This window comes from Petromyzon marinus, chromosome 6 (genome assembly GCF_048934315.1).
Source record: "Petromyzon marinus isolate PM22_M1 ecotype Great Lakes invasive population chromosome 6, UKy_Petmar_22M1.pri1.0, whole genome shotgun sequence".
In the NCBI taxonomy this organism is placed as follows: domain Eukaryota; kingdom Metazoa; phylum Chordata; class Hyperoartia; order Petromyzontiformes; family Petromyzontidae; genus Petromyzon; species Petromyzon marinus.
Genome location: NC_133672.1, coordinates 1,889,245 through 1,911,500, shown reverse-complemented (window position 1 = coordinate 1,911,500; position 22,256 = coordinate 1,889,245). Strand labels below are relative to the sequence as shown.

Sequence of the window (22,256 nt, the reverse complement as noted above, 5' to 3'; positions counted from 1 at the left end):
GATTACTCAAGCCGAGGCGACAGTCGACAGCCGAGCTGGAATAACAAACATGAGAGGTTTGTCGAGAGAGAGAGGGGGGGGGGGGGAGCAGTGTCTAGACGTTTCGTCACACTGGCCTTTCTCGAGGAAAAGTGACGTTTAAAACAACGAGTTGAGGATCTATATGTACACCACCTCCGCCTCACCTTGAACGCAAGACTCGCTGTGAACTCGATCTTCCTAAAGCAGGCCAGTTGCCCGAAACGTTGAGATGTTTTCTCTGATTGAAAGTAAAATCAAACGACAGTATATGTTTAAACAAAGCGAGTTACACGCCTGGATGAGAATTTGGCTTTTCTTACATCGATTCATCACGGGAATGTATTTATTAATACGCGGCATCACCTGAAACGCCGTCTTGATATTTATTATTTCCCCTGTTAATGGCACGGTGAAATTTCTGAAAGTGTTGTTGTTTGTAGACCACTGTTGTACAATGTTTGTAAACAATGTTGTTTGTACAACACTGCCAACGCAGTAGTAACATCGCCAAATGTGTTGATTTAAGTTTGGTATTACCGGAGGCATGGTTCATCATAACCCACGTAACTTTGCGCGCGTGTTTAATCAGTACACCGACGCAGGCGTTGTGTATTGTCGCCGTCATCGTTTCAGTCAACTTTGTTTAATATATCTGTATATTTTGATAATGTCTGGAATGACTCAAAATGTCCATTGTCAAAACCCGTTGTGAATTTGTTGTGCCCGTGGAGTGACAGATGGGTGTAGGAGATGATGCCTGCGTCTCTCTACTTTGTGACATCTTAACGGATGAATCGTAAACATAAAATGAATAATAAGAGCAGAGGCCGCTCTGGCCGGGTGTTCACAAACGACGAACCGGGGGTAACCTTGACGCCACCTCGCTAGACGGACTGTTCCGCGGTGGCTAAAACACACGTGGGGTAGCGGTCTCATCTCGATTATAAATGTTCGTTTTTGTTTTTTTTTGGGGGGGGGGGGTCCGATCGCGTAAATATAAATGTGTCGTTTAACCCGCCACCACCCGACGCAGACAATTAGTAAGGGTTGTCACGTCAACGCAACGTGCCAATTCGTTACTGCTGCAGCACACTGCTGTTGTGGGAGAGTAAACCCACAACGTTGACAATTCGAGTACTGTGACGTTTCGCTGGTGATCATAAACAAGCTTCATCAGGCGATTATCCAGAATTCATTACGGATATTGGTCGCGAAACTAACGTCTGTCTCGCAATGATCCTGCCCAGTATGGGAATGCGTCTAGCAGCTATAACACTCGCGCAGGAGACGAACGATTAGACTGGCGTCACACGTGCAGCACACCTCCCCTGCGTCCAATCCCTCAAGAGATGTGCCGCTCACCACATTGGAGATCGTCACGGACTGCCCCGCCGCCACAGGAATGTGGAAATGCCACAATTATGTAACCGGGAATTTACGCGTTAAACAGGAAGCAGATTTGATTCTACGTGAACACATGAACGCTGATGGAGTCTTGGAACGCGTGTGCATCACCGCGTGTGTGTGCGTACACCAGTGTCTACGAGTGTACATCAACGTGTGTACACTACAGCACTGTGTACACGCGTGTTTATGAGTGTACCATCACTCACAGGCGATACTACGATAGAGCGTGCATAAAAATGGTATCGTCCGTTTTTTCAAAATATTGTCGTATCGTTACTTATTATTTCATTTCCTGACACGTGTGCAAGAGGTGGGGTCATTGCCCGAAACGTCGCCTATTATATACACGTTTGACGTCTATCTAAGGCAACACAGTGAATTAAGTCCGTTTTATGAGTTGTGATTTTGCACCACTGCTAACGCACATGTTACTGCGTGGAATCCGTAATAATCGATTGCTTCGTGGTCATGTAAAAGTCATCATTTAATGAGTCCACAGGGTTCATTATTCGCCGCGTCACTGCATAATGACAGCAGCAGCAGCGTGCGCTTCCTGTAACCGGCACGCTGCGCAACGTCGGAACCACGTGGGAGAACTCGAGGGGGGGGGGGGGGACACAGCTCGCTAACCGTTTTCGCAATCGGTTCTCGGTCCTGAAATGCAGAAACCGGTAACCGTTTAGAGTCGAATTTTAGGAATGCGTGTTCACCCATTGGCACGCACGATCTTACGACGGGTTAAGCCACCGCGTGGTACTACAATTGTCTTCATTTCTCAGTTTAAAAAAAGTACAAATGTAACATTCATTACCGGACATTACGATATGTGCGGTAAACTGATAACCGCTTATTTAACCGGTTGTTTTCTGGATGCGGTTACCGGTAACGGATGAAAACAACCCTAATTTGAACAACCCGAATTGGCCACCAATTTTAAACAGCTGCGCTTACGGCGATGCAATTTAGGCCGTGGGACAATTGAGACGTACGCCGGGGTTTTCTCGAGATCGGCACTCATCAGCAGAGTGGAGCCACCCTTGGTTGCTCGTGCCAGTTGCGCGCCCTTAGGGGATTCGTGTTTGAGCACTGCCCCAACGGGAAGGAATGGGGATGTCACCTGGACATGCAAAGTCAGCTGCCCTCTTACCAACGTTTATTCTCATCGAGGTTTGCGCACATTTTCATCACCCAGGGTACGGGTCCATCCTCTCCCTGGGGTCGGCGAGACGTTAACCACCTGGCCTGGTGTACACAGGGAGGTCGTGGGTTCGATCCTGACCCTGACGCCTGCTGCTGCTGTATATTTGGAGTTTGCGTGTGTTTAGATCTCTCCGTGGTCGCGTGGATTTTTCTCCGGGACCTCCGGGTTTTCCCTCCACATTTGGAATCAACATCACCACGCGTTTAGAGTGTTTTTTGGCTGCTGTAAATGTCCACGTGGTAAGCCACTTTGTTGAGCTATCATTTGTGACCAGGTAGCTTCTGGAAGAAAAGCTACATAGCTCAGTGGTAAAAAGTTTTTAAAACACACACAAAGTTGAGTTTAAGTTTTAGTTTAGACTCAAATTAGTACCTGGTGCGGTGTGTAACGCTCCTGACTGCGTAGGTGCCACTCGCTAACATAATTTGTCCCCAACATTCCGTAAAGGCTGGCGGGGGGGAAGATCTTTGTATCTGTTCTCGTATGCGTCCGCTTGCTCATGATGCGACTCGCCAAATTACCCCGTGAGTTTAACTGCGCAGGAGACTGCGAGGAAAGAGATCGCGAAGCGAGTTTGAAATGAACCGGAGAACAATGAGGACGGAACGCGCTCCGCCTTTGTCTCTGCGGTTCAATTAACGTCATGTGCTCCCACCCTGGGGGTGGTGGGGGATGGGTGGGGAAAGGGGGGAGATGAGGTGGTGGGGGATGGGGGAGGGGTGGGGTAAGGGGGGTGGGGTAAGGGGGGAGGGGATGCCTCGTGTGTTTGCGTTTCATTCTCGACAGCGCCAGGAAACCCGTATATAGTAACCGACGTGTCGGTCAATGGCCCTTCTTCATAGCGCACATGGACGGTAACGTTTGGTTGTTGCGCGCCTAATAAAATAATCCATCATAAATGTTGAAAAACGAGCGGCCTATTCATGTGCCGGCATCAACGGCCACTCGTTGCCAGCGTATGGTTGAACTTTTTCGCACCGTACGCAGCCAACCGTTTGCGGCACCGTACGTACAGCAGCAGCACAACGCACACGAAGTGCCTGGCGCTTGCTGTGCGTGTGCTGTGCCTCTGCGCACCCTGCGCGTGTCTGCCTGCGCTTGGCCCTCGGCCCGCGCGTGTCGGTGACGATACCCGTGGTGCTTCGCTCACTTGGAGCCCCTTTAAAGGAACCTCTGGGCAGGTTCGAGACATTCAGCCTGGCCCCGCCTACGAGCCATGCTGGGTTTAACGCCAGGCAGGATTGTGCGAGGAGCTCGCAGAGCCCGGAGAGAATCTGCACGCGGTCCCATCGGTGAGATACTCGGGCTGGCGAGGTTGCGTTGGCCGGGTCGTGTCGCCCGCATGCTCGACCACCACCGCATGCCCAAGCAGCTTCTGTTGGGCCGGATAGAGGGGGGGGTAAAAAGGGCGCGGCACGGGCTGGAGAAGAGAGATGGAACTGATGCGATACGGGAGGATGTGGAGCTGAGTGAACTTGCCCGAAGACCGGTAACAGCGGTGTCAAGATCGGCCTCTGGAGAGGAGGCTCGTGAAGGACGCTGCTGGGGAGTTGGAAGGCAGTTGCCCTCCAGCGGAGAGGCGACGCTCACAACGGCAGCAAGTTGATGAAGTTGACGGGAGCGCACCTGGTGGTGCACCTGCCGGTCATCTCGGGCAGTTCAACCCGTGGCACCTGGGGTCTATCCCATGACCTGCCTGCGAGCCTTCGACGCCTCGCGTGGCCTCAAGGTGCACCTAGCCTGGCACGAGCGCTGTGGTGAAGTCCTCGTCACTTAGTGGCGAATGGCGGTTGTTGTTTACAAATGTGAGCGTGCCTGTTGTGTGCGTACACGTGTTTGCTTGTGCCTGCCTGGGTCATGTGTGACTGTACCTATGTGTGTGTGACTTCGTAGGTGCTCGCTAACCGCACTTGCTCCAACAGTCTATTAAGGCTACATGGGGCATCTTTGTGTGACCCACGATGTATGTGAGAGGGGGGAGCGGTGGTGTAGTGGTTAGCGCTATGCTGCACTACGAACCCAGCGACCCGAGTTGGATTCCCGCTCACGGCCAACACCGGTGACGATTATCTGAACCGATCCTGGAGCTCCTCCTAGGTCTACTCTGCCACAAACGAGTACCTGGTGCGATGTGTAAACGCCACCGGGAAGACAAAGGCGGCCGGGCGCGGTGCTCACCGCGTGTGGCGTTCCGGCCTTCGCAGAAGCTGCCTCCTCGCTCGCGGCACTTTCACCAGCAGCCTGCTGAGGCTACACGGGGGATCTGTGTCTGTAGCTGCGTGTAGCTGTGTGTCTGTAGCTGTGTAGCTGTGTTTGTAGCTGTGTGTGCGTGTAGATGTGTATGGAGCTCTGTGTGTAGCTGTGTATGTAGCTGTGTCTGTAGCTGTGTAGCGGTGTGCCTGTGTGTGTAGCTGTGTTCGTAGCTGTGTCTGTAGCTGTGTGCCTGTGTGTGTAGCTGTGTCTGTAGCTGTGTGCCTGTGTGTGTAGCTGTGTATGTAGCTGTGTATGTAGCTGTGTCTGTAGCTGTGTGCCTGTGTGTGTGTAGCTGTCTGTAGCTGTGTGCCTATGTGTGTAGCTGTGTATGTAGCTGTGTCTGTAGCTGTGTAGCTGTGTGCCTGTGTGTGTAGCTGTGTATGTAGCTGTGTCTGTAGCTGTGTGCCTGTGTGTGTAGCTGTGTCTGTAGCTGTGTGCCTATGTGTGCAGCTATGTGTGTAGCTGTGTATGTAGCTGTGTCTGTAGCTGTGTAGCTGTGTGCCTGTGTGTGTAGCTGTGTATGTAGCTGTGTCTGTAGCTGTGTGCCTGTGTGTGTAGCTGTGTCTGTAGCTGTGTGCCTGTGTGTGTAGCTGTGTGTGTAGCTGTGTGCCTGTGTGTGTAGCTGTGTGTGTAGCTGTGTATGTAGCTGTGTCTGTAGCTGTGTAGCTGTGTGCCTGTGTGTAGCTATGTGTGTAGCTGTGTTTGTAGCTGTGTCTGTAGCTGTGTGCCTGTGTGTGTAGCTGTGTGTGTAGGTGTGTGTGTAGCTGTGTGCCTGTGTGTGTAGCTGTGTGTGTAGCTGTGTGCCTGTGTGTGTAGCTGTGTGTGTAGCTGTGTGTGTAGCTGTGTGTGTAGCTGTGTGCCTGTGTGTGTAGCTGTGTGTGTAGCTGTGTGTGCCTGTGTGTGTAGCTGTGTGCCTGTGTGTGTAGCTGTGTGTGTAGCTGTGTGTGCCTGTGTGTGTAGCTGTGTCTGTAGCTGTGTGCCTGTGTGTGTAGCTGTGTGTGTAGCTGTGTACCTGTGTGTGTAGCTGTGTGTGTAGCTGTGTGCCTGTGTGTGTAGCTGTGTGTGTAGCTGTGTGCCTGTGTGTGTAGCTGTGTGTGTAGCTGTGTGTGTAGCTGTGTGTGTAGCTGTGTGTGTAGCTGTGTGTGTAGCTGTGTGTGTAGCTGTGTGTGTAGCTGTGTGTGCGCGTGTTCCCCTGGCAGCGCCGCCGCGCAAGCAGCGTCGCGAGCGCACGACGTTCACGCGAGCGCAGCTCGACGTCCTCGAGTCGCTCTTCTCCAAGACGCGCTACCCCGACATCTTCATGCGCGAGGAGGTGGCGCTCAAGATCAACCTGCCCGAGTCGCGCGTGCAGGTGGGGGCCACCCTCGTCCATCACCACCACCACTCATCATCACCACCACCACCACCACCACTCATCATCACCACCACCACTCATCATCACCACCACTCATCATCATCACCACCACCACCACTCATCATCACCACCACTCATCATCACTACCACCACTCATTATCACCACCACTCATCATCATCACCACCACCACTCATCATCACCACCACTCATCATCACCACCACCACTCATCATCACTACCACCACTCATCATCACCACCACCACTCATCATCACCACCACCACTCATCATCACCACCACCACCACTCATCATCATCGCCACCACCACTCATCATCATCACCACCACCACCACTCATCATCATCACCACCACCACTCATCATCATCACCACCACCACTCATCATCACCACCACCACTCATCATCACCACCACCACTCATCATCACCACCACTCATCATCACCACCACCACCACTCATCATCATCACCACCACCACTCATCATCACCACCACCACTCATCATCACCACCACCACTCATCATCATCACCACCACCACTCATCATCATCACCACTCATCATCATCACCACCACCACTCATCATCATCACCACCACTCATCATCATCACCACCACCACTCATCACCACCACCACCACTCATCATCATCACCACCACCACTCATCACCACCACCACCACTCATCCTCCATCCATCATCGCTTCGTCATCAATCATCACTTTCTCCTTCTCTTCTCCTAAGCACCATGGTAATCATTACCCATTCTCCTCCTCCATCATCATTCGTCTGCCTCCTTGCTCTCCGTTCGTCTTACTGTTCACTCGCTTCTTCTTCTTCTCCACCACCATCATCATCGTCATCAACAACCTCATCCCCAGGGCTGTCTCTAGGGGGATGCGGGACCCTCAACGAGAGGTGTCACATCTGATGACACCGTGACGTCGAAGCGCGCCCCCCCCCCCCCCACCGCTTCACTACCCCCCCAGGGGGGGTGTGTGGGGGTGTGGGGACCCGGGGTAGTCGTCGCCCCGATTCGCCGTACCCTCGGGACAGCGCTGACCCTCGTCTTTCTCTGCAAGATATCATTCCTCCTCCTCCACCTCGAGTCGTGGATCTCTGATGCTGGCACCGCACCCCGAGTCTCTGCTGGTGGGCACGCGCGGCCAGGCTGGCGATTCGTCGCTTCAGTAACGAAACACAAAACAAAGCGACTAATCCACGCAACAACGTGAACACGCAGACAGGACTCGCCTCCTTCCCGTGCCGGCCCCTCCGTGCAGAACCACTCAGCTGTGTTTACACATCCTGGCAGCCACGCCGCCTTCTGGGAGTTATCTTTCTCAGCTCTGCTCGTCTCATACAACCAAACCCTCTGGACCGGTTTCGACATTCGGTATCTCATCGGCAGCGTGAGGCTTGCTGAAGCCGCCCACTCACTACCTTGCGTTGGGAGTAATCCACGCGCTCATCAGCGACGCACCCTCTCCAACTTCCCCCCCAACCCCCCCCCCCAACTCACCCCCCCAACTCACCCCCCCCCCCCCGCCGTGACATTGGCGTCAAGCAAACCCACGCCCGAACCGAGTCCAGACAGCATTCTTGACTCGCAAATCCACAACAACAACAACCAGCAGCAGCAGCACCACCACCACAACAACAACGACGGCGCGGCGCTGTCGTCACGCGAGATGCAGGCGGCGGTAAAGCCAGCCACGAGATGGAGGTTTCGTAATTAATAATAGTTATATCATTATTATATTTTTAAAAAATATTATTGAGAGTTAGGGTGAAGTTTACTCTGTGTGGGTCGTGCCTGCCAGGGGGGCGAATGGGACGCCCCGCCTTCCTGTGTGGCCTTAGAGGTCACTGGAAGAAGGTGTCTCGGTGGTGGCTCTGCGATGGCCGCTTCCGCGGGCCGTTCTCTAGCACGAAGCGAGAGTTCACAACGGATGCCCAGGCTCGTGACTTACCACCGGATATCGCAATGGAGGGTGGATCGTGACACAAAGTACAAAAATTATCAAATACATTCACAGCGAGAGAACTGCCGTGGGTAAACACTGCGATTGTTGCTGTCACCGTGACCTCACTGGGTTGCAAAAATTCACGTCTTCATCCAGGAGGGCCACGCTGAGCCGGGGCTGTTGCCACATTGGGTTCGCATTGTAAGAAGTTTTCAGCCAATTAATGACGAGTTTGTTTATTGTACAAGCGGGAGGAAACCTGAAAACCCACGTGTGCGTACACGCGCGTGCGCGACAGCACTATGCCCCGGCTGTACAGATAAAAACGGATGGCGATTGGTGCACTTGTTGTGCTGCCGTCTGCTGGCCAGCCCAGCCTTAGGATCCTCCTCGACGCCCACGTGCAGGGAGTGCCTTGCAGAGCACGTACTGTGTGTGCGTGCTGTGTGTGCGTGCTGTGTGGTGTGTGCGTGCTGTGTGTGCGTGCTGTGTGTGCGTGTTGTGTGGTGTGTGCGTGCTGTGTGCGCGTGTTGTGTGGTGTGTGTGCTGTGTGTGCGTGCTGTGTGTGCGTGTTGTGTGATGTGTGTGCTGTGTGTCCGTGCTGTGTGTGTGCTGTGTGTGCGTGTTGTGTGGTGTGTTTGGTGTGTGTGCTGTGCGTGCTGTATGTGCTGTGTGTGTGTGCTGTGTGTGCGGTGTGGTGTGTGTGTGCTGTGCTGTGTGTGTGCGCTGTGCTGTGTGGTGTGTGCTGTGTGCGTGCTGTGTGTCCGTGCTGTGTGTGCGTCGTTCGCGAGCTCCTGAACCCGTGTCGGGCAGTGTCGACAAAATGTTAGGCCAACGTTGGCACGTGGTTGGAACCATTGCATCGACGTTTGCCCGACGTTCCATGTCGTGATTTTCACAGCTCCCTCCTTCGCTTTCCCATCCCAGGCCTCATGCTGTCACGTGACTATACGTGAAGTGTTTGAACCCCGCCTAGATCGACTGGGCCTAAAACGAGATTCATAATTTCGGGTTTCCCAAACCACATTCCTCGTTTATTCGGCTTCTCCGTTCCAGCACGAACGAAGCCGTGACAGGCGACACGCACCTGATGTTGCGCGCACACACCCACGCGTGATATAAATCTTTATTTTAATCGGCTCTGTCTGCCGTGTTTAGCCATCATCAGGCGCGTGCAGCCTGTGCGCGAGACGAAGACGAGTGGGCGTCGCTGAACCCTCTTCCCCCCTCTCTTCCAGGTGTGGTTCAAGAACCGGCGCGCTAAGTGCAGGCAGCAGCAGCAGCAGGCCGCGTCGGGCGGGGGGCCCGCGAAGCCGCGGCCCCCCAAGAAGAAGAGCGCCCCCCAAGACGGCACCCCAGATGGGGGGGGGCCCAGCCGCTTCTCCCCCGCGGCCGGCGGCACGGGCACCAGCACCAGCGGCACCACCACCACGAGCAGCGGCAGCGGCAGCAACAACGGCGGCCACAACCACAGCCACAACCACGGCGGCACGAACGGCGCGGGGGTGATGGGGGGTGGCGTGCCGTCGGCGGGGACCCCCGCGTCCATATGGAGCCCCGCGCCCGTGTCCCCGGGACTCGACCCCCTCGGCCTGGGGGCCCTGGGTCTGAGCGGCGCCGGGGGAGCGGGCGGGGCCGGGGGGTCCCTGGGGGTGAACGGCGGGGGCCACCACCACTCCTCCTCCGTGCAGGGAGGCTCCCCCTGCACCGTGCAGCAGCAGCAGCGCGTTTCCTACGGCGCCATGGGGCCTTTCGTGCAGAGCGGGGGGTACGGCCCCCCGCAGGGCTACACGGCGGCCTCCTACTACGGCGTGGAGTGCGGGGGCGGGGGAGGCGGCGGGGGAGGCGGCGGGCCCTACCTGCCGGCCATGACCCTGCCCAGCCACAGCGCCGGGCTGAGCCCCCTCTCGGCGGCCGCGTCGTCGGGGTTGGGGGTCGGGGCCCTGGGCCAGGTGTCCCCCCACGCCGCGCCGCTGCCCCCGCAGTGCTACGGCTTCGCGGGGGGCGACTACCTGGACTACAAGGAGCAGAGCGCCTCCTGGAAGCTCAACTTCAGCGCGGCCGAGTGCCTGCAGGACTACAAGGAGCAGCCGGGCGCCGCGTGGAAGTTTCAGCCGTTGTGAGCCGCGCGCAGCGCCCTGCGGTCGCCACGGCTGACGCCGCCGCCGCCGCCGTACAGACTAGAAGAGTGCGACTCGACTCCGCACGCGGAGCTCGCGTGATGAAGCCGTGCGCGTGAATTTAATTCCCGGACAACGACGACAAAGACGACGACGATCGAATGTGCCGAGTCGCCTCGCTGCGCCGATGATCCCCCGGTGCTGGCGGTGATTGGATCGGGACCTCCGCGTGTCTTCGTAGAGATTCGGACGTGGATGAAGAAGCATTTGGCGTCGTCAAGACGTCGACGGCTTCGTTCTTCATCGCCAATCGCCACGTGAACCGCCAGGCGCGCCGTGGCGGTCGAAACGGCCCGGCTCTTATCTCGAAGCTATGCGCAGCAGTGGCAGCAGCGGCTGCCCGACACGAATTGGAATCTTCCTTCGTTCTAGAGAAAGAGAGATGAAGCACAATCAGAGTTAGACATCTTGCCGGGGGGGGGGGGGGAAGCAGGGGGTGGGGGGCCCTTTGTGACGTCACTGCACACGGTGGCGTCTGGAAGTCAATTTAAAGTCGTCGTCGTTGTTGTATTCTTCGCAGAATCAGAATCTTTATTTAGAATGGAGGAATCCGATGAGCTGTGAAGCTCTTCTTTTTTGTTCACAGACGTTTCATGAACCGGAGGCTTCAAACTGACTTCGGTCAGCCGAGTCGGCAGGCAGCTCCGATGAGACGAACTCGTCGATTTAAAAACTCTCTCAGCGTTGCGTCCACGATCGCTCGCTCAGCGCGTGGAGTCGCGCGCGCCAGACGCGAATCGTTTCCCCGTTGCTGGCAAACGGCAAAATCTCCACACCCGGCTAATCCTCACGGTTCTGCATCATTTGAGCAGCGTTGATTCGGCGCAAGCAAACTCTGCGCCGCTTTCGACTCGCCGTGCCTCGTCAGCAGATTCGGGCTTGCTCTGCGTCAACGCTGGTGTAGGATATCAATAGAGCGTCGCCGGTGATTACTGTGTGTTGTGTTGTAGAGTTGTACGTCAAACGAGGGACCCGCATCTTTAAGAGAGGGTCCCCTCCCTATAAACCGTCTGCCAGTTCGCCAGCGTTGATTTCAAGCGAGCGCGACTGCCGATGAGACACCGTGTCGCGAAACCGCTGCCGGAGCATTTCTTGCGCCGAGTCGACGCTGCTGATGTTGCGCCCTTCTAAAGGGGACCGCGAGGCCGATGGGACGTGTAAAAAAACAACAATCTGTACGAGTGGGGGGGGGGAGAGCTGCAGCAGAGACTAAGACCCCGCGCCACGTTTGGCTCCGCGCTTCACGCGGATAAATTCCATCTCCCGGGGGGAAGTCCAGGCGATCGTGTCTGCTGTCCGGTCACAAACAGGAACGCGCTCCTGCTGCTGCACGGCCTGGGCATCTGGAGAAGCGTTGCCGCCTCCCACAACCGCTCCTCCTCTCCCCCTATATTGTGCATCACGTGGCATTTTAAAACGATGTAAGAAGTAGCTCTGTAATGTCCGTTTCCGCGAGCCCGATGTCGAACGCGGGGGTGAGGGGGTGGGGATAATCGATGTTTGAAGTCGCGGCGCCGTGCCCCCTACCGGCCGATGTTCCTGCGCTCAATTCTCAGGGCAACGACATTTCGTCCGTCTCTCTTTTCGTTTGAAATCGTGCGGCGTCAATTAATTTTTGTTCATATTATTGTCCCCCTACGCTCACGTAAGTGTTGTATCTTCACTCACACACCCTCGTATCTATTTCGACTACTACTCGTGTTAGTGCTGTTCGTTGCTGGTCGCTTAACTTTTTTATGGGAAGGTGCTCAGCAGAAAAACAGGGCGATCCATTTATAGACACCCCACTCAAATGACCGCGGCCCACTTAATAGAGAAGTCTACGTTTGATTGAAGATCCTCTTGCTAACGAGTCTCCCACCAACCTCCGCAACGCCGTCGTGTCGATCTCCCCATGGCTCTCCTCCTTTGCGAAGACGCCGAGACGTCGCTGTTTCACGATTACTCACTGTCGAGAAGATGGAGGGATGGGTGCATTCGAAATCAATGGGGTAACTCTAAATGGATCGCCGTGCAGTCCACACACACACACTACACACGCGCGCGATGGATACAAAAACTTCACGAGTCTGGTATCCAACAGTATTAGCATCATTATTATTATGAATACTCTTTTGTGCAAACGCCAAGAAATGTCGATGGAAAGGTGACGCGCGCGCCAAATTATAATCCCACCGCTCCGTCGGAGGCACGGGCAGTGAAGTCCACCACCACGATCGACACGTGCTCGTCGTGCCTGTTATTAGACGGATTGGTTTTTTAACGTAATTAATGTTTGCGTTCGCTTTTAAAGTCCGTTCTAACATTCCGCATGAGTTCCGCATGAAGCCGTTTGTCACAGGCCAAAGTGCGATCCATCGCATCGGATGCCGCGCTAAATGTTCGTCACCGGACATTCCACATTGCTATGACGGGAGCCGGTCTGTCCGTGGAGTGTAAAAAAAAAACGTGTAGAGGCGCAGCCCTGTAATAGCTCGCGCGCACCACCAGAGCGAGCGCTACAGAGCCCCTCGCCAGGGTATGTTGGCCTACTTTTCCACCCCACCACCTCGATCGATCAAATGTATCCCCCCCCACCCCTCCCCCGTCAATAATCTTCGAGGGAGTCACCAGGTGCGGACCGCAATCCTCACCGGTCCACGCGAATCGACTGCCGCGTGTTCTCGGCGCGTCACGAATACTCCGTAACAAACAAAAACAAATTAACCGGCTCGCGCGTCTAATAAAATCCACGATTTGTGATTTTTTGTTTGAAAAATGTACACGCGTCCCATGTTATCATCGCGTGCCAAACGGACAGCACCGCTCGCGATGAGAGCGGTGGACCCGAGAGGCACGGGGAACGCCACCACGCAGGAGGGGACTCTAGAATCGTTCCCGACGCGCGAGAGCCGCGCCGTGGAAGCCGCCCGCGACGTCTTGGGCGCGCGAGTCACGAGGGTGGAGGGAGCTCTCGCTAGGAAAATCCTCGTCGGCGTCAGCGTCGTCAGCGTCGGTGGTGGAGTAACAACGACAAAGTCTGCGCAGGGGGGGGCGGCAATCGGTCAGGTGGGCCCCCCCCACCACCCCAATATGATTCGTCTCGCACGCTCGCACCGAGAGGCGATTCCACATCGCGGCTCCGCTGGCCCTGGTCACGTCATTACCGGCGAAACGTCACGGCGCTGGAATTGTAATTGCCGTGGGTTTACCCTCCAACGCCACTACCGGCGTGCTGAACTAGCAACGAATTGTCACGTTTACGTGACAAGCCTTACGAATTGGCTGTGTCGGGTGGTGGCGGGGCTTAACGACACATTTTTACGCGATCTAACCCCAAACAAAACCTCTGGATAATATTGGTCGAGAAAGCCCTCCGTGTTAAACTCGCATCGTCACGCTCACGGTCTCGGACATTTACCGCTGTGGGGGCGCTTTGCCGTCGCAAAAAGCAGCCGCGACCGGCTCCGCTCGCCTCCCCGGTTACACGGCGACAACAACAGAGACACAAACACGCGATGCGCAAATATTCAGAGGCCAAACGTTACCGCCGCTCTAATAAAATTTTAAATAAAACGTGGAAGGTAAATGTTTGAACATTTACATCAACACATTTAAATTTCAACCGCGTTTTTTAAGTGCTTTCTTTTACACTTGTTGAAAACATCTCTCTTGGTGAGTGTCACGGGGCCCAAACTCTCAGCTTTGGTGACGGGGGGGGGGGCAAGGCACCCCCCGCCTGCTCCACGCTCGCTCCGCTACCTGTGTGTGTGGGGGGGGGGGTAATGCGTTGATTCGGTGCAGTGCGAGTGGAGCTGCCTCTGTACACTTGGACTACGACTGTAATTGTTATATTTTAATCTCACCGCTATGGGAACAATGCTCTCGCCAAGATGCAAAGTTGCCGATTCGGGGATCCCAACAATAGCATGTTAATTATTGATTACAATCCACGAGGTTAATTGATAACGACCAGGTTTACTTAGCGGCGATTAGTAACGTGGGATTTTTAAATCCTTTCCTCCTGATGGGTAAACAAGCCGTGCTGTGTTCTTGTGCTCAGCGCTATCGGGATCCCGGGGCCGCTCTTGCAGCCTCGCTTCTACTGGACATCTGCGGACAAAGAGCTTTATAGCTCATCGGATTCCTCCAGTATAATTAAATATGATGATTCTGTCTCGACGACGCCAGTTTTATGCTTCGCTGATAATGAAAAAAAAACACTTTAAAGTTACGATCCATAATCGAGGTGTTCGGGTTCGATCGCGGATTGTAATTGTTACGCTTGACGACACAATATAAATGCGTCGTTAAACCCGCCACCACCCGACACACTTATTATATTCACGCAATCTCACCCAAAATCCTCTCTTATGGATAATGTTGGTCGCGAAAGGCCGACTGCGTGTTTAAAGTTACGGCTGCCCACGTGGCGCTGTGATGGCGTCACTGAGACCGAATTCGTGGATTGAACACGTGCGCAGTTACGTCACAATGGGACGCTTTGTGAGTAACTTCCAACACCTTCTTGCTTCTTTCGGTAAAGTCACGTAGAATGGAAAGAACCACGAAGATGAATCCCTGCAGTCACGACAGCTTCAAATCGAAACTTCGAACCGCTTTCCACTTTTTCCCCCTACCGATAAACGAAGCCCAAACGCGTGCGGGACAGAGCGGCGTCGCTCGTGCGTCATCATCCGTAGGCCCTCACGTGACTATCACTTGCAGCATACACATGTACAGTACACTTGCACAGGTGTACTGTACACTGTACAGGTGCACAGTTCACTGTACAGGCGCGCAATACACTGTACAGGCGTGCAATACACTGTACAGTACACTGCACAGGTGCACAGGACACTGCACAGCACACTGTACAGTACACTACAGGTGTACAGTAGACTGTACAGGTGTATATTACACTGTACAGGTGTATAGTGCACTGTGCAGGTGTACAGTGCACCGTGCACTGTACAGGTGTACCTGTCCACGTGCAAGATGAAAGTATTCGGCCCCACGGCCTTGTGGAAGTGAATACGCTCATCAGCAGTGACTCGGTACAAACAAAACTCTGGACCGGTTTCGACATTCCGTGTCTCAACGGGGTTGTGACCCGGAGTCGAAGATGCCCGTCGCTCCACTCCATCGGCCTGTGTTGAGTTTTTCAAGATGCACCCATCACCCCATCACAGCATACGACTCTGTTTGTTTCATTTGCATTGCTCCATCTCGCCTGCATTGCTCCATCTCGTTTGTAATCTACTTCTCGCCGTAACCCTGAATGCAAATGTGCAATGTAAGTTGCATTAACGCGTAATCGAATAGCCGAATTCTCTCGATATCGTGGCGTGGAAATCGATTTGAACGGTGCGCCAATCGACGATTCGTTTACACGCTTCAATTTACTCCGCGGAATAATTACAAATGAACCGGTACGCGGGACTGTCTGCACACGATTACACACACATGCGTGCGGTGTGCACGTGCGTGCGGTAAAGCGAGGAACACGTGTCAAGCACCTGCGGTACTCCATTTAATGCCGAGTCGACCGAGAGGAGACCCAGGATCAAATTTCCGACTTTGTGCCCCGGTGTTGGCCGCGAGCGAAAATCGAACTCGGATCTCCCACGTCGCAACGCGGTGCGCTCACCACTCCACCACCGCTCCCCACACACACACGCGCGGTGGCATCGACGAACGATGAGCGGGTCGCCCTGGCAGCTTTACGTGAAACGAAGACTTCTCAGAGTGAACCGCGAAGAGGGAAAGTCCCTCGCGGCCGCGCGTTCCCGGCGGTCCGTCACGGGGTGAGGACGACGTCCGCGCAAACCACGAGGCACCGACGCGCGCCCAGCGTGCGTGGGGGTCTCGTTACTCCGCACCCCCCCCCCACCACCATGGAACGCGCTGAGGATTCTCGGGGATCAAGCCCCCCCCCACCGCCCCTCTGGACGGTGTTTGCGAGCGACTCTTCCCCGCGTCGGCTCTCGACTCGAACACTGCGTAACACGGGGACAGAGAGAGAGGCACTCTGTGCGATCCGCCCTGTCCGTGAGCTTTCAATGTCTTAGAAGTCAAACAAAAAAAATGAGAACGTGATTAAGGAACGGTGTGATGTCTCCGTGTGTACGCGTCTCTGTCTGCGTGTGTCTGCTTGTGTCTGCGTGTGTCTGCTTGTGTCTGCGTGTGTCTGCTTGTGTCTGCGTGTGTCTGTTTGTGTCTGCGTGTGTCTGCTTGTGTCTGCGTGTCTGCGTGTGTCTGCGTGTCTGCTTGTGTCTGCGTGTGTCTGCTTGTGTCTGCGTGTGTCTGCTTGTGTCTGCGTGTGTCTGCTTGTGTCTGCGTGTGTCTGCGTGTGTCTGCTTGTGTCTGCGTGTGTCTGCTTGTGTCTGCGTGTGTCTGCTTGTGTCTGCGTGTGTCTGCTTGTGTCTGCGTGTGTCTGCGTGTGTCTGCTTGTGTCTGCGTGTATCTGCGTGTGTCTGCTTGTGTCTGCGTGTGTCTGCGTGTGTCTGCTTGTGTCTGCGTGTGTCTGCTTGTGTCTGCGTGTGTCTGCTTGCCTCCACACAACGTTAAGATCGCCGATTTTCATTCCCCAGGTAAAACCCGACGAACTCGTACTGTCGCTGTTTTTCAGAGGCTTCATCGAAGTCGCTTAAAAATCATCACCGCCAAGTGGGAATTTAGAGTAGCAGGTAAATCATGCAAGCGCATGTTGTGTTAGAGACGTGGAGGAGAAGGGGGAGAATCAATCGGAAGAACCCGTAGATCAAGCAACGAGACTACCACGGATCAACTAAAGCTAAACTTTCTATTTTACCAGGTGAGGCCCACTGATATTTTTCAGAAGCGACCTGGCCACAAACGATAGCTCAACCAAGTGGTTCATCACGTGGAAATGTATCGCGGCCAAATACTCTGAACGCGTGTGTTTGTGTTGTTAAATGTGGAGCGAAAAACCAGAGGACCTGGTGAAAAATCCACGCGACCACGAACCTGGCCACCCGAGTTCGATTCCCGCTCGCGGGCAACGCCAGTGACCTGGGCCTCCCCTAGGTCGACTGAGCCTCAAATGAGCACCTGGTGCGATGTGTACCAGGCGACCGGGCGTGGTGCTGGCCACTCACCCCTCGTGTGCCGTGCCGGCCTTAATAGATGCTCGCTAACAGCACTTGCCCCTACAGTCTGTTGAGGCTATACAGGGGATCGTTATCTTTTGCGTGGGTGCGTTGATTGGTTGACACTAAACGGTAAAACTATCAAAGAGGATGTGTGTGTCAATTAAGCAAAATGGGGAACTAAACCGAGTTATCGTCCGATGATGCCTAGAGCACAATCATCACAATTACAGGAAGTGGGACGCGTGCACGAGAACACACCGCAAGTTGGAGGCATCGCAGTGAGTCGATGGGTAAAGTGGGGCGTGGGCAGGACGCGCCCCGACTGGGCGGGAGGGGGTGGCTCAGGGGAGTCGAGACCAATGACGGAACGACCCCGAGAGAGAGACGGAACGACCGCGAGAGAGACGGAACGACCCCGAGAGAGAGACGGAACGACCCCGAGAGAGACGGGGCCGTGAGATCGGCTGATGCGCCACGCCGGTGCGAGTCTTCTCGTTTGCATCGCAGTGCTCGTGGGAGATTAACTGTGGCTTAGTTTATGGAGGTCTTCATCCAGCGGTGGATAGAACATGCTTGATGATGATTATCATCATTCACGTATGAGCCGTGGGTCGTGGTGAAGATGTGGGCGCTACCCCGGTGGTGGACAGAGGGCACGCGACGAGCAGAAGGAGACGGAGGCGTGGACTGGAACTGCGTGGCCATTAAAGGATTACTCTCCGGAATTCTGGGCGATCTCGCCCATAATTGCGGAGATGGGGAGACTGGCAGAGAGAGCGGAGACACGCGGTCTCACGAGAGAGACAGAGACTCCCTCTCCACTCCGCCAACCACCAAACACCTTCAAACAGCCATCATTCAGTTATCACCACCGTCACTAATATCATTAATTCATCATCGTCCGATCAAAATCACAATTACCATCGCTATCGACACAATCGTTTAACGATCATCATTCATCTATCGGCATCATTATCGTGACCATGAGACGGACTTACATTGGCGCGTCTCAAAGCGAGTGAAATATCTCCATCATCATCATCAGACGCAGTCGCAGCACACGTTGCTCACCAAGCGACACGCGTGCTGTAATGTGCACGTGTGGCCCATCATCAGGGGAGCGCTTGCGACTCGTGAAAGTGAAAGTTCTGTGTGCCCCGCGCGCTCTCAAACGGCCTTGCCGGGTAACCACCAAGTAACCACCACCAAGTAACCACCACCACCACTGAGTAACCAACACCACCACTGAGTAACCAACACCACCACCACGATCGAGTAACCACCAACACCACCACTGAGTAACCAACACCACCACCACCACGATCGAGTAACCACCACTAAGTAACTAACACCACCACCGAGTAACCAACACCAAAACTGAGTAACCAACACCACCACCACTGAGTAACCAACACCGAGTAACCACCACCACGACCACCACCACCACGCGCACGAGAGAGAATCGGCCTCCGTGTCGAACTTTTAATTCCCATCGCGACGCCGGCCAGTCTCCACCGTGTTAGTCACCGTCCTGGTCAATCCACTGCTGGATGACTTCCCAAGTCTCCGCCGCCGTCTCTCGCGACGTGAATGTTCCACCCCAGCACTTGCACACGAGCTCACGACATCGCTCCGACTCCGCGGATCGATGTCCTCTTCCCGACGCGTTCGAGTCAATGGAAACATTAATTCACCAAAGCCACGGGTAACATTCGTTTGTCTTGAACATTCGTTTGGAGCCGTTGTGCCAAAGGTAATTCTGCTGCGTGTGTGTTTGCGTTAAGGGCCGGCGTTGTTGTACAATGCCCGTCCAGGGGTTTTGAACGGAGCCTCTGTCTGGGGGTGTCTCCGTTCCTGGGCCCACTCTTGTCCTTCCGAACGCTCGGCTGTGCTGATTCTACGCGAGACCACAACGCAGTTCCCCAACGGGATTGTTTTGGAACGCGCCGTATCCATATAGGAATACGGGGTACAAATAACACGGGGTGATTACGCGCGGCCGTATCGTGTACCCTACGTGGTTGGCGCCTTACGTCCATAAGCCACACTCCAAGCCGTGGCTTGAAACGTATCGAGTGAGGCATGGAGGCCTGACCCGTGAGTGCGCGTCTGGTGCGGGGCGTCTCGGTGGCCAGGAGATGAACGGTGATCTCCCTTGTCTGGTACGCAGGAGGGTCTGGGTTCGATCCCCCGGACCTCGACTACGCTTTGTTGTCTCTCTTCCGTGTCTCTCCCCCGTGGTGGTCGAGTGGATTGTTCTCCGGGTTCCTCCGTTGTCTTTTTTTACCCCCTTCACAAACACCACGCGTTTTAGGATGAGCTATCTGCCACGATACATTCCCACGACGGCGGCGACGACGATCTATCCAAGCCCGGTGCGATGAGACTTCGCGTGTGGCCCCAGGTCGCCGTCTGAACCAGAGCTACGTGGCTCGCGCGGGGATTTGTCTGGTGAATGAAACTGTTCAGTTCCCAGTGTGTGGCTACAAAAGAGGTTCTGGGATAAACACGCGGCGACTTTGGAGAGCCCGGCGCGATCCAGAAGACAAGAGAAGACGACCCCCTTCGCTGGAAGCAACGAACACCGCCGAGACGACGCCGCGGTGCTGGCGGTGCTGGACCCAGGCGCCGTGCCCCCTGGCAGGAGCGCAAAAGCGGGCAGGCAACGATCCCCCGTTTAGCCCTGAGCAGAGACTCTCTGGGGGCAAGTGCCGTGAGCGAGCGCCCTGTGAAGGCCGGCACAGCACACGTCGAGGCGAGGGTGGTGTGGCGAATCACCACGGCCGGCTGGTTTTGTCTCCCCCGGCGCTGACTTTTAATACACCGCACTATGGAACTCACTTTTAAAACACACCGCACTATGGAACTCACTTTTAATACACACCGCACTATGGAACTCACTTTTAATACACACCGCACTATGGAACTCACTTTTAATACACACCGCACTATGGAACTCACTTTTAATACACACCGCACTATGGAACTCACTTTTAATACACACCGCACTAGAACTCACTTTTAATAGACACCGCACTATGGAACTCACTTTTAATACACACTGCACTAGAACTCACTTTTAATACACACCGCACTATGGAACTCACTTTTAATACACACCGCACTAGAACTCACTTTTAATACACACCGCACTATGGAACTCACTTTTAATACACACCGCACTATGTAACTCACTTTTAATACACACCTCACTAGAACTCACTTTTAATACACACCGCACTATGGAACTCACTTTTAATACACACCGCACTATGGAACTCACTTTTAATACACACCGCACTATGGAACTCACTTTTAATACACACCGCACTATGGAACTCACTTTTAATACACACCTCACTAGAACTCACTTTTAATACACACCGCACTATGGAACTCACTTTTAATACACACCGCACTATGGAACTCACTTTTAATACACACCTCACTAGAACTCACTTTTAAAACACACCGCACTATGGAACTCACTTTTAAAACACACCGCACTATGGAACTCACTTTTAATACACACCGCACTAGAACTCACTTTTAATACACACTGCACTATGGAACTCACTGTTAATACACAGCGCACTAGAACTCACTTTTAATACACACCGCACTGGAACTCACTTTTAAAACACACCGCACTATGGAACTCACTGTTAATACACACCGCACTATGGAACTCACTTTTAATACACACCGCACTAGAACTCACTTTTAATACACACCGCACTATGGAACTCACTGTTAATACACAGCGCACTAGAACTCACTTTTAATACACAGCGCACTATGGAACTCGGGTTCAGATAATCGTCACTGGTGTTGGCAGTGAGCGGGAATCGAACTCGTGTGGAAGTTACCGGCGTGGTGAAGTATGGTCAAACTAAGAGGCCGCCATCCAGCAGTGGACTGACACTGGGCCGTGAACAAAGGAACAGAGAGAGAGCTCAGCTACACAACATTATACAGTGAGGGGAAAAAGTATTTGATCCCCTGCTGATTTTGTACGTTTGCCCACTGACAAAGAAATGATCAGTCTATAATTTTAATGGTTGGTTTATTTGAACAGTGAGAGACAGAATAACAACAACAAAATCCAGAAAAACGCATGTCAAAAATGTTATAAATTGATTTCCATTTTAATGAGAGAAATAAGTATTTGTACCCTCTGCAAAACATGACTTAGTACTTGGTGGCAAAACCCTTGTTGGCAATCACAGAGGTCAGACGTTTCTTGTAGTTGGCCACCAGGTTTGCACACATCTCAGAAGGGATTTTGTCCCACTCCTCTTTGCAGATCTTCCCCAAGTCATTAAGGTTTCGAGGCTGACGTTTGGCAACTCGAACCTTCAGCTCCCTCCACAGCTTTTCTATGGGATTAAGGTCTGGAGACTGGCTAGGCCACTCAAGGACCTTAATGTGCTTTTTCTTGAGCCACTCCTTTGTTGCCTTGGCCGTGTGTTTTGGGTCATTGTCATGCTGGAATACCCATCCACGACCTATTTTCAATGCCCTGGCTGAGGGAAGGAGGTTCTCACCCAAGATTTGACGGTACATTGCCTCGTCCATCGTCCCTTTGATGCGGTGAAGTTGTCCTGTCCCCTTAGCAGAAAAACACCCCCAAAGCATGTTTCCACCTCCATGTTTGACGGTGGGGATGGTGTTCTTGGGGTCATAGGCAGCATTCCTCCTCCAAACACGGCGAGTTGAGTTGGTCTCATCTGACCACAACAGATCTTGCATGAAGCCCCAGGCCGAGG

The 22,256-nt window shown here is 53.9% G+C and overlaps 1 protein-coding gene across 4 annotated transcripts in view; it reads left to right on the top strand.

Moving 5' to 3' along the window:
- The window catches only part of LOC103091753 (homeobox protein otx5-A), a 54,743-nt gene extending 38,264 nt beyond the window's left edge, over window positions 1-16,479 (top strand). The window contains exons 1-3 of one of the 4 annotated variants that reach the window (XM_032948425.2): window positions 3,380-3,921; window positions 6,082-6,233; window positions 9,452-10,812. In XM_032948425.2, the coding sequence (XP_032804316.1) occupies window positions 3,846-3,921; window positions 6,082-6,233; window positions 9,452-10,336 (1,113 nt within the window). In that variant the 5' untranslated portion in view covers window positions 3,380-3,845 and the 3' untranslated portion in view covers window positions 10,337-10,812. The other 3 variants (XM_032948419.2, XM_032948422.2, XM_032948423.2) reach the window with 3 other exon arrangements.
- Window positions 16,480-22,256: the final 5,777 nt, after the last annotated feature.